The sequence below is a fragment of the Bradysia coprophila genome, unplaced genomic scaffold, assembly GCF_014529535.1.
Source record: "Bradysia coprophila strain Holo2 unplaced genomic scaffold, BU_Bcop_v1 contig_232, whole genome shotgun sequence".
Lineage (NCBI taxonomy): Eukaryota > Metazoa > Arthropoda > Insecta > Diptera > Sciaridae > Bradysia > Bradysia coprophila.
The window spans coordinates 694,527-707,192 of record NW_023503493.1 but is presented as its reverse complement, the minus strand read 5'-3'; the positions used below and the strand labels follow the sequence as shown (position 1 = coordinate 707,192).

The 12,666-nt window shown below is 39.2% G+C and overlaps 1 protein-coding gene across 1 annotated transcript; it reads right to left on the bottom strand.

Annotated features, from left to right (window-relative positions):
- Positions 1–1,116: 1,116 nt before the first annotated feature.
- Positions 1,117–6,755, bottom strand: LOC119077172 (nucleolar protein dao-5-like). The gene is made up of 6 exons (XM_037184354.1): positions 6,546–6,755; positions 4,279–5,155; positions 4,099–4,140; positions 3,793–3,987; positions 1,577–3,672; positions 1,117–1,128 (listed from the first exon to the last, which is right to left on the bottom strand). The coding sequence occupies exons 1-5, from the start codon at positions 6,626–6,628 to the stop codon at positions 1,597–1,599; spliced, it is 3,273 nt and encodes a 1,090-aa protein (XP_037040249.1). The 5' UTR covers positions 6,629–6,755; the 3' UTR covers positions 1,117–1,128; positions 1,577–1,596.
- Between the last annotated feature and the right edge of the window lie 5,911 nt (positions 6,756–12,666).

Below are 12,666 nucleotides of genomic sequence, written 5' to 3'. Positions count from 1 at the left end.
TTAACATTTTCGTCAACCAGATGCTGGACAGTTTTGACAGAGAGATGCTAATATGACGACTGGGTCGTTTCGACGGATAGAAGGAATTTGTCGAATGATTTTGAAATTGGTTTCTGCCGAAACGACCCAATCGTCATATTAGCATCTCTCTGTCGTCAACCTGAAAGTTGAGGTGAAGAGCCATCAGTGAATGTAATTTGACATTTCGAAATGACTTTGGAACAAACCTATTGCTTCAATGATCCTGCGTTACACTAGAATTCCGTGTAGTTTTGCAGATTTTCCTTCGGTGGTTTACATTTACTTCGACTAGGTTGGCTCCTAAATTTTAGGATGTTTCCTCTGGCAGTTACTAACTTTTATTGGATTTTTGGATGGATTTGAGTTATTTACGACATGATTGATGTGTTCCAACGTTGGTTCCTAAATTTTGGGATGACAGATGATTCCTCTGGCACTATCTTACTTCCATCGGTATTTTTGATGGATTTGGGTTATTTTCGAGATGAGTGATGTGGTCCAAGGTTGGTTCCTAAATTTTGGGATGACAGATGATTCCTCTAGCACTTCCTAACTTCCATCGGATTTTTCGATGGATTTGGGTTATTTTCGACATGAGTAAGGCGTTCCAAGGTTGGTTCCTAAATTTTGGGATGACAGATGATTCCTCTGGCACTTCCTACCTTCCATCGGATTTTTTGATGGATTTGGGTTATTTTCGACATAAGTGAGGTGTTCCTAGGTTGGTTCCTAAATTTTGGGATGACAGATGATTCCTCTGGCACCTCCTAACTTCCATCGGATTTTTCGATGGATTTGGGTTATTTTCGACATGAGTAAGGTGTTCCAAGGTTGGTTCCTAAATTTTGGGATGACAGACGATTCCTCTGGCACTAACTAACTTACATCGGTTTTGTTTGATGGATTAGGGTTGTTTTCGATATAAGTGAGATGTTCCAAGATTGGTTTCTAGACTTTGGGATTCAGACTGATTTCCCTAGAATTTTTTAACTTCCATAAGGTTTTTTGATGTTGTCGACATGACATACTCACAAAAGTGGTGATATCAGTCAAAAAACCCTTAAAGGGTAAATGTGACGCGAGTCCTTTATCTTACTTACAAAATAACTGATATCGCTGAGGGTGACGCATTGTGCGCAGTACGTAAAAGTTTTATCAACAAAAAATTGACTCAAAAAATTTGTGAAAGAAAATTTTACAAAAAATAATTTGCGTCACAAGTGACTGAAAATGTTTGTGACGCTTGAAAGTATTTTGTCATTATAGCAATCCCGAGCAAAGCCGGGGAACTACACCAGTTGTATAGAATATGTGTGGCTGTATGTCCTTATGTGCGTGTGTGTATTTGTTACGAAAATAATTCAAAATAAAAACCGTTGATGAAAATTCATTCAAGGTGTGTATGGAAGGGTATACCAAGACTATATTATTTAGTAACCTGCGGACAATGTTTGTTGTTGGAAAGGAGCAGCAGATTATATAATCAAAAACCGTTGCATTTCGTTTGAATACAAATTTTATTAATAAAAAAAAACTTAAACTTAAACCATCTTACAGAGCCCCGTTCATTCTTTCCTACTTATCACCGTCGATAGTTGTCGAACTGTCACTGTCCACGGTTGCGGTGTCACCAAACAAACTTGCAAATTTCTTGTACAAATCTCGGTAATTACTATCCGACACCTGTGCTATCACATACTCTTTTGACGAATCGGAATCGTCTGTCCAGCCGTTACCTTCTTCTGAAACTTCTTTTAGAATATTTTCCACCGATTCGGTAATGCCAGGTTCTGTTCCCTCGACCCGACTGTCTTGATCGGTTGAAGTACTTGGCGATTCGTCACTGGTTTCGACCATTACATTATCGTTCTGTTTGACAGCCGCAGCATGTTCCTTATACTTAGCGAATATACTTTTCAGAATTTCAATGTCCGGGTCGACGCTGTCTTCAGCAGCGGATTCTACAGGACGAGATAGTAAGATTTCTTCTGTATAACCTTCGGCTTTGTAATTATGTAGAGGCGAGGTTTCGTCTTGTTTGGCTGCAATTTCGTCACTTTCGATACCTCTTTGCTTTCGTTTGATTGAAGTTGCCGAGACGTCTCTTGATGAGGAAGCTTTTCTTCCTTTTCTCCGATTTCGTAATTTTCGTCGATTTTTCTTAGATGACGATTCGCCGTTGGCCGAGGATCTATGTACACTGGACTCGTTACGAAAGAACTGCAGATCGTCATTGGCTGTGTCATGCTTTTTCGATGGAGAGCGGCTGTTTGTAGGAGTAATTTCAGATTTTGTTACCTTGTCCGCTGATAATCCAAGCTCTTTCAATAAATTGATGATGTCGTCAGCTGTGACTCTTGGCAAATGTTTCGCCGTTGCAATAACTCTTTGCTTTGCAATGCTATTGGCAGTCGTCAAATCGGGCTTGTTTGTGATCTTCTTCGGTCCACTGTTTCCCTTCTTTACATCTTTTACAGAAGCTTTTTTCGTAAATTTTTTGCTTTTGGAGATTTTCCCCCGGCTTTCTGCTGACGATCGACCACTTAGTACACTTTCATCTTGGTGTTCCCTTCTGCGGCGCGCAGATGATGTTTTATGTATTGGACAATCTTCTTTCAAGACAGTGTTCTCTGTTGGATTGCATGTACACTCGATGCCCAGGAAACGTTTCAATTGACTTTGTACGAATGCGATACCTTGAAGTAGCTGTTCTTCGTCTAAATCATCAGGACATGACTGGTTCTCTTCATCTTCATTATCAGATTCTTTGTCGTAGATGTGTTTTGGTTTTTGTTGCCGTTTTACATCGTTTCCATTTCCATCACAATCCTCGCATTCTTCAGAGCTCTTCGATTCAATGTGAGACGGCTTTGGTCTTCGTTTGACAGATCCTTGGGTATCCTCAGGCTCTTCGGTTTTGTCATCAATGTGCACTGGTTTTGGTCTGCGCTTTACGTCGTTGTTATTTTCTTCGCAGTCTTCGCAGTCTTCTGGGCTTTCAACGTCAATGTGAGACGGCTTTGGTTTCCGTTTGACGGATCCTTGAGTATCCTTATCTTTGTAGCGGTTATGTTGTGGTTTCGGGCGTCGATGAGCTCGGTTGTCTGGTTCCTCAAGTTCCTCGTCACTAGTTTCATCTCCGTCATCAATGTGTAATGGTTTCGGTCTTCGCTTTACGTCATTGTTAGTTTCGTCGCAATCTTCACAGTCTTCTGTACTCTCAACGTCAATATGAGACGGCTTTGGTCTTCGTTTGACAGATTCTTGGGTATCGTCAGGCTCTTCGTATTTTTCATCAATATGCACTGGCTTCGGTCTTCGCTTTACGTCATTGTTATTTTCTTCACAATCTTCGCAGTCTTCTGGGCTTTCAACGTCAATGTGAGACGGCTTCGGTTTTCGTTTAACGGATCCTTGAGTATCCTTATCTCTGTGGTTATGTTGTGGTTTCGGGCGTCGGTGAGCTCGGTTGTCCGGTTTTTCAAGTTCCTCGTCACTAGTTTCATCTCCGTCATCAACGTGCACTGGTTTCGGTTTACGCTTCACATCATTGCTATTTTCATCACAATCTTCACAGTCTTCGGGACCTTCATCACTGCGAGACGGCTTTGGTCTTCGTTTAACAGATCCTTGGGTATCCTCAGGATCTTCGTATTTGTCATGAATGTGCACTGGCTTCGGTCTTCGCTTTACGTCGTTTTTATTTTCTTCGCAATCTTCACAATCTTCGGGACTTTCAACGTCAATGTGAGACGGCTTCGGTTTTCGTTTAGCAGATCCTTGAGTATCCTTATCTTTGTAGCTGTTATGTTGTGGTTTCGGGCGTCGATGAGCTCGGTTGTCTGGTTCCTCAAGTTCTTCGTCACTATCTTCATCTCTGTCTTCAATGTGTGCTGGTTTCGGTCTACGCTTTACGTCGTTCTTGTTTTCGTCACAATCTTCACAGTCTTCGGGACTTTCATCAATGTCCTCGGGCTCTTCGGTTTTGTCATCAGTGTGTACTGGTTTCGGTCTGCGCTTTACGTCGTTCTTGTTTTCGTCACAATCTTCGCAGTCTTCGGGACCTTCAACGTCTATGTGAGATGGCTTCGGTCTTCGTTTGACAGATCCTTGGGTATCCTCAGGATCTTCGTATTTGTCATCAATGTGCAGTGGTTTCGGTCGGCGCTTTACGTCGTTTTTATTTTCTTCGCAATCTTCACAATCTTCGGGACTTTCAACGTCAATGTGAGACGACTTTGGTTTTCGTTGAGTATCCTTATCTTTGTAGCGGTTATGTTGTGGTTTCGGGCGTCGATGAGCTCGGCTGTCTGGTTCCTGAAGTTCTTCGTCACTATCTTCATCTACGTCATCAATGTGCAATGGTTTTGGTCTTCGCTTTACGTCGTTCTTGTTTTCGTCGCAATCTTCGCAGTCTTCGGGACTTTCATCACTGTGAGATGGCTTTGGCTTTCGTTTGACAGATCCTTGGGTATCCTCAGGCTCTCCGTATTTGTCATCAATGTGGACTGGTTTCGGTCTGCGCTTTACGTCGTTGTTATTTTCGTCACAATCGTCGCAGTCTTCAGAGCTTCCGGCATCGACATGAGGCGGCTTCGGTCTACGCTTAGATTCTTGGGTATCATCGTTTCTACCACTAATGTGCTCTGGTTTCGGCTTTCGCTTCACGTCATTGTCATTTTCACAGTCAGAATTTTCACAGTTTTCGGTTGACTGAGAGCCGCCATTTTTTTCATTCAATTTTGCTAAAAATTGCAATATCTTGTCCAATTTATCGTCATCGGAACTGTGGCCTTTCGTAATCTTTTGCGTATGCGAACGTTCGGATTCGTTAGCATCTTGAAGCGTTTCAAACAATTCCTCCCACTTTCCACTCTTCGCATCCTTTTCCGCCACATTGGATTTGATTTGAACACCGCCGTCCTGTAACAATTTGGTTATGAGACGTTTACCCTCGTCCGATGTGATTGTCGGACGTCGATCGTTGATATCGAACCCATCGTCGTCCACGCCAATTTCGATTTTTTTAATTTTCCTCGATTTTTTATCGATGATTGACAGAACTAACGCCACGTCAGGTTCTCGTTTTGTTCGTTGATTCGATTCCACATCGTTTGCGCTGGATAATTTGGTTCTGCAGGAAATTGAAAAATTTCAAAATTAGGATCAGGATTATCGCAGAGAGATGCTAATATGACGGCTGGGACGCCGTTTCGAAACTAGATCAATTTCGTCTCCAAAAAACAAATCACTTTTTGGCGATGTAAGAGATCATTATCAAATAGCGGGTTTTTTTTTTTCAAATAAGTGTCAAATGAGCTGTCAAATTGATTCAATTGACCTCAGAAAAATTAAGATTTCAAATAAATTTTTCAAAAATTGAGGGTAACTGGATGAAGTTGACAACTAATTTGACATATCAAATGACATTGACAATGACAATATGATCACCACAACCCTTGCAGAAGTAGGTTAGATGACGTCAAAATCAATGAAAGTGTTGACAAAATGGTCAAAATAGACCTTCTAAGTTCGAAAAAAGACTAGATGGTCTAGAGGGATGAATTGACAGTTGACAGCTGTAATCGGTTCGCTTTTCATTATTTTCGTTCACTTTAGTTGAATACAAAGTAAAAAGTGATCAAAAGCGAATCGATTACAGTTGTCAACTGTCAATTCATCTCTCCAGACCATCTAGTCCTTGTTCGAAGTTAAAAGGTCTATTAGAGATCACTCGCATGGAGTTTTCGCTTAATTGAGACTGGTGTCTTCTTCGACTATTTCACCTGTTGAGTCTATCCTACTGCTTAGGGCGTGTTGAATCTATTCTATTAGGTAAGGATCATTCATAAATGACGTCCTCAGCGCTGGCAGCTAAGTAGTTAAATCATTAAAAACTCGCTAAATATATGCATTTTCGTGAGTCAAATGTGTTTTCTACCCCCAAAGAGACCCCCTAATTGGGAGGTAGAACATACATTAAACTCTCCAGAACGCATATTTATCAAAGGTTCTGAAAGGTTAAGGTTAAGACACTTACGAAGGCGGGTGAAACACAAATTTTGACAATTTAGACAAGTTTTGTTAAGCACACTCATCAGAGATTGTGTGAAAAGTAAACTTGAAGGCAAAAAATTATTTTTATCAAGTTGCCATTTCACACAATCTGTCCTAAGTGTGTTCAAAATTGTCAAAGTTTGTGTTTGGCCGCATTCGTGATTAACTCAGAAGTGTCTTAACCTGTTCTTTCCAGAGAAATGATAAGTTGGTACGCCTGTGGGGAGAAATGACCTTGTATTAAGCGAGTTAATAATGATTTCAATCTGCCAGCAGCACTGAAAAAAGCGGTCATTTATGTGTGATCCATAAGTGTTTCTACACACAACGACGCGAAAGTGACAGATGCGAAATTTTTCTTTTGTTCTTTGACATTAGGACAAAAGAAAATTTTCGCATCCGTCACTTTCGCGTCGCTGTGTGAAGGCACAGTAATGTCAATTTTTACACAAAATAGAAAAACGTACTTATCCAAAGGTGATGCAACCGTAACGGTTATGCACTGTATAAGAATACCGGCCAGCAGAAGACAAGTGAAGCGCTTCATCATTTTTAGAGTGATATGCTAGCCCGAATCTACTGCATACAAAAAATCGCACGTTTTTCACAATAAATAGTTCACCGACTGTTCATCAACTGTTGCATAATCCAAATTAACAATATTATGCAACTGATGATAACTGATCAAAGACTAATGATTTATCCATCAGACTGTCGCATAATATATACACCCAGATTCAAATGCATCAAGCTGTTGGATCGCAGCAAATTTTTTTTTTTTGTTTATCGGCCGTCAAGGTGCATAAATGTTTGTGCAATAATTGTATTTCGTTTCGAGCATGTAATGTTTACATAATTATTGAGCGGCGAGCCGAAAATACATCGAATGTCATACGTTTGGTGTTAGGTGTAATTCTATGATACAGATGATTCGCTAACAAGATCAGACTGTTATGTGTGATTCGATAACAAAAAACAATAAGCTGCGTCTTCACCAAGTCCGCACGAAATTGTTAAAAGTGCTGACAGAACAATTCTCTCTTAAAATTCTTGAGAAATCCGTTCATTATTAACGTTGTTCATATAATAACAATTTCACACTTGTGAACATCAAAGCTAACATTTTTAATTCGATCAGATTAGATGTTTGATTCAGTCATTTTCAAGAATAGCCCGCGCGAAACCGGTTAATATTTAGGTGCTGTTTTAAATCCATCGAAACGTGTGCTCCTTTACGAGCCAACATTTGGGCGGTTTTTGATGATATCCCTGAACCGCCTGAACCACACTTTTTTTTAAAGTCAACCATTAAGACTAATCGACACAACGCTAAATTGTAGCCTAAATTTCGGTGAAAAAATTCACGCCGTAAGTACGGTCGAAATTCAAAATGAAAGGTGCGGAGGTCTTTCTAACGTTATTTTAATACAAGGAAGCGTTCAAATGTATTTTTTGGTTCACTTTTTCATCGAATCGTTCACTTAAAATTCAAATTTTAGGCACACGTACGGCGTGAAATATATATTTTCGATGATCACTTTTCATCCGCGTCTTTTCTGGAAAAAGTGGGACAACCGTTTTGTGACAAGAAGTGTTGGCGTCCCGTAACAATGATAAATGTTTGTGGTGATGTTGACTTCTATGAGAAAACTCAGAATTCGTTCTAATTTCAGTGAACTATTGTGTTTTCTCGTAGTAGGTTTACACCACCACAAACATTTATTATTTTTACTCAAAGCCAACACATTTTAACGCAAAACGATGGTCCCACCTTTTCCAGAATGAGCGCGGATGTAAAGTGATCATCGAAAATATTTCACTTGTGTCGATTTGTCTTAAAGTACGCAAAAATTGTTGCTTTCAAAGAAAAAAATAATTTGCGGGTCATAACTTATCCCACCTGGAGATACCTTTCCAGATTTGTGTAGTCCGCACAGGTTTCTACAAGTGGGTAAGTTATGACCAACAAACCAATTTTTCCGTTGAAAGTAACACATTTTTGTGTGCTTTATTGGTTTTACTTTCTCAAAAAAAGATTTTGATTCAGAGAAATCATCAAGATATGAATATTTGTGCGCACAAATGTAGGGGTGAGCGCTCTTAAAGAGTTTTAAGTTCGAAAAAAGACTAGATGGTGTGAAGGGATGAATTGACCGCTGACAACAGAGAGATGCTAATATGACGGCTGGGACGCCGTTTCGACGGATAGAGGGAATTTGTCCATCATTTCTGAAAAAAATTGAACCGTATGCGACCAGCTGTCAAATTGAAAAAGACATAACCACAGATTTTTTTTAATACTTCCAGCATCACCAATTTTAATGAAATAAATTGCTAACATGATCCTTGTGGGATCAGAATGAACGTAAGTCCATTTATTTATAAATCAGATTCAGTATTCGTACACAATTTCCGAATTGAAAAAAGCAATTTTGGAGACCAATTTTTGAACGTGTATATCTCAGATAATACGAAAGAACCTTGCAAATAAAACCCTTTACGTTAATTTTGACACCGATGCAAACGTATTTCCATATTCTGATTTTCGAATCATTGTAGTCAAAAATTAATTATTTTGTAAACAACCGACCAATTTTGGAAAAAGTCAGCCATTTTTGAAATTTCATTCGTTATATGAAAAAGGCTGACAAATTCCCTCTATCCGTCGAAACGGCGTCCCAGCCGTTATCTTAGCATCTCTCTGGCTGACAACTGCAATCTGTTCACTTTTCATTACTTGTGTTCATTTTCCTTGAAAAGCGAACTGATCGCAGCTACACCGTCATCCATATTGAGCCCTAAAATGAAATTGTCGTTGTTTCTTGTATGGCGCAAGCTTATAGGCTCAATATTTTTCAAGAAAACCATGAAAACCATTCAAACATTTGCTTCTATTTTCAAACGTGCACAAAAAGCCTACTCATTCTGATTGCACATATGTTCAGCTTAGTGTCTCTGTGGATGATTTTTGACATTTCGAATAACTTTGGACTTGATCTATCTATAACGCAAAAAGCTTCAGCGATGTATTATGTAAATTACGGGAAACCTGATTGAATTCAAAATTCTATAGAAATTGTAAGCACTATACTGACACTGCACCCAAGTGTACACCGGTAAGTGGAGTCAAGTTCCTTTTTCTTACGCGAAATTATCTTATTTCCGTGCAACGATCATCGCTTGTAGAGGCTTACGAAAAAACATAAATTTACAGAGATATGCAGATATCACAGCTGGGACGCCGTTTCGACGGAACAGGCAACTTTAACGACGGCTTAGTATGTCGTAAATGTCAATGTACTGTTTCTGAAAATATTTTGTTCAAAATATTTTTCTTTTGCTTTGGCCACACAATAGGTTTGTTCCAAGATCATTTCGAAATGTCAAATTTCATCCACAGTAGGGAACTTAACCTCAACTTTACGGCTGACGAAAATTTTAACGAAAAATGTACAAAGAAAAATGTTGACGTTTAGGCTATGTTCATCTATGTGGCTGAAATCGTTGTCGTTGTCGGGTTTACAGTTAATTGCAACAAACCTACATGAGTGCTGTCAACGCACTTCAAGCAAAAGTGATCGTAGTGGTCAGCTGCAGAAACAACTCTATTTTACATGAAAATATTTTTACAGCTGTGTGACAAACTGTCAAGTTTCAATACCCTCATGCTTGAAGTGCGTTTGAGCTGTCTACACAATATTGGAGGGATTCTTTTGAAAAACGGCCTACCGAAATCGGACGCATTTTCCAGTGGACTTTTTTCTATGTGCCTAGAAAGGACTTCGACCCTAGAACCCAAAACCACTTTCAAAAAAATTCTTCGAAGCTTTTATGGCTGGTGAAAGGTGATCAAAAACCGAAAACTTGCACTTTTCTTACCAAAATTTCTCCGGGTACACGAGCCGTACATGGTCGTGTGGGGTGTCATTAGAAAGGTAATCACATGTACTATTGAGCCGATTAGAGACTCATTGGTTTTAAAATTAATCTGCACTGAAATATGTGCAGTTGAAGTTTTCAACAGAAAACTTGCACTTTTCTTACCAATATTTCTCTAGTTGCACGAGCCGTACATGGTGGTGTGGGGTATTATTGGAAAGGTAATTTTATGTGCTTTTGGGCCAAATAGGGTCTTATGGTGGTTTGAAAGCATCTACGATGAAATATGATAAGTTGAAATGTTTAAGTGCCCATATTTCATCGCATATGCATCCAAACCCCATAAGACCCTATTTGGCCCAAAAGCACATAAAATTACCTTTCAAATGATACCCCTCACCACCATGTACGGCTCGTGTACCTCGAGAAATTTCTGTAAGAACAGTGTAAGTCTTCGGTTGAAAACTTCAACTGCACATATTTCAGTGTGGATTAATCTTAAAACCAATGAGTCTCTATTCGGCTCAATAGTACATGTAATTACCTTTCTAATGACACCCCATACGACCCTGTACGGCTCGTGTACCTGGAGAAATTTTGGTAAGAAAAGTGCAAATTTTCGGCTTTCGATCACCTTTCACCAGCCACACAAGCTTCGAAGAATTTTTTTGAAAGTGGTTTTGGCTTATAGGGCAGTCATGAGAGCCGACAAAAAATCGTCGGCGGCGTCCGCCGAACTAAAAAAGACTGGCGGCTGGCGGCTATACAGGCTAAGCCGTTAGTAAAAGTCTGGCGGCGTCCAGGAGTAGCCGCCGGTGAAAAAGTCGGCTGGCGGCGGCTGATCGGATCAGGAACCCAAAGTAATTCTTAATCGACGCATTTTCACCTTCTTTAACATTGCACACTGTTACGGACAGTTTTTCGTCGTAAACAAAATTCTCAGGTTCATCCGAAGTAGCCATAGTGAATGCTTCAAACTTTCCTTTAAATGTCAAAGTGAAAATTATTTTTTATACACTGACCACTGAAAAAGCAATTTTTTGTTTCAAACAATTATTCACTGACCTTGAAATAATAAGCACGACAAAGGACTTCGAGGAATTCAAAATTTTTCGATGTTATACTCTTCAAATTTATCCTTTCTATGATTTCGGATATTGTACTGAATATTTGCGTATTGAATTTGGAAAAAATCTCTTCTACCACAAAGTTTGATTTTCAATTGATTACACAACCGAACTAAGTCTTTGTCTTCACTTTTTAAAATTATCGTTTCAATTTTTCGAATGTCTGACTCCAATTCGTAAATGTTTTTAGGGCACTACAGGGCACTAAATCATCGAAAATCCTTTTTTTTTAAATTCGATTCAATTTGTTTAAATTTAAACACTTTTAACGACACCAAACTGAAGAGCGAAACTCATTTTTTATTAACAACCAAATCAAAGATGAAACACATATGACACACATACAATTAGATACCGATACCGATTGATTTTAACAATTAAAAAATTATACTGTTACAATACAATAGGCAGAAGATTGCAGCGTACGGGTAAGGTTTTAAGTGACGGCATCGCAATTTGCATTTTTGCTTTCCGTTTTCTTCACAAATTTTAGCGCTTTTTTCAAAAGTTTATGATGCAATATTATTATGATCATAATCAACAACAGGTAAATAAAAAAGATTATCTTTTTTAAATCAACTACTTATTTGGTATGGTAGTTGATATTTGGTGTTTAATATTTATGAAGAAAAAATACCATTCTTATTACTTATAATTTCCTTTAGCCGCCGAGTCAGCCGACCTAACCATCTGGCGGCGGCTAGCCGTGTCTAGCCTTCTTAAAACCTCGGCGGCGGCGGCGGCAGTTTTAGCCCTTAGCCGCCGTTTTTTGGCGGCTGAAAGTTGGCGGCTCTCATGACTGTTATAGGGTCGAAGTCCTTTCTAGGTGCCTATAAAAAGTTCCACTAGAAAACACGCCCGATTTCGGTAGGCTGTTTTTCAAAAGAATCATTGCCAATTTCCACATTATTTGACAGAAAAATTGTCAAGCAGATATGCGAAAAGCGAACTATGCATGAAATATTGGTAATATCGTGTCGACGAATGTAGACGAATATGGCAAAGGCATTACGGTGTTTTAATCTGTAGCGCAGTTGTAGCGTAAATTTATCTCTTTTGTTCGATTTAAGGTCAGTTTTGTGAAAATTACAACTTATTTGACAGCTGAAACAACATTGACAATCATGTCCGGAGCGATAGCGGAGGACTTGACGCAGTCTAACTTCCAAAAAAAGAACGAAGAAAATCACTACAAAACATATTCTATCATATTCTCTCTTCAAATACGAGCAAAACGAGCTATCACTCGACTATGTAACTTTAAAATTGCCGGAGATACATCGTTTTGAAGTTGGTCATTTTGATAGAAAATGCACCAAATTGACTGTTCCCAAACAATCAAAATCTTTCAACTTACTCTGTATGTTTCTATCTATCTATCTATCTATCTATCGACGGTCGATCTCGGAAACCAGTCAGCCAATCTCCATGAAATTTTACAGGAGTCTCAGGGTGGGCATAAAAATGAATATGTGATACGCCATTACCCCAGGAAAAACCAGAATTTTGTTTTATTGGCCTCGAAGTGGTTTCTGAGTGTGGTTTTCGAGGGTCGGGAACGCGTTTTCGGCTGTAGCTTAGC

Bases quoted from the DNA above. Each gene is read 5' to 3' on its own strand.
- LOC119077172 (XM_037184354.1), bottom strand. From the start codon at position 6,628: ATGATGAAGCGCTTCACTTGTCTTCTGCTGGCCGGTATTCTTATACAG. The intron at 4,141-4,278 runs GATACTCAACGA...GAAGATCCTGAG, and splicing joins ATAACCGCTACAAAGATAAG to GATACCCAAGGATCTGTCAA. The intron at 3,988-4,098 runs ATAGACGTTGAA...GAGCCCGAGGAC, and splicing joins GAAGACCGAAGCCATCTCAC to ATTGATGAAAGTCCCGAAGA.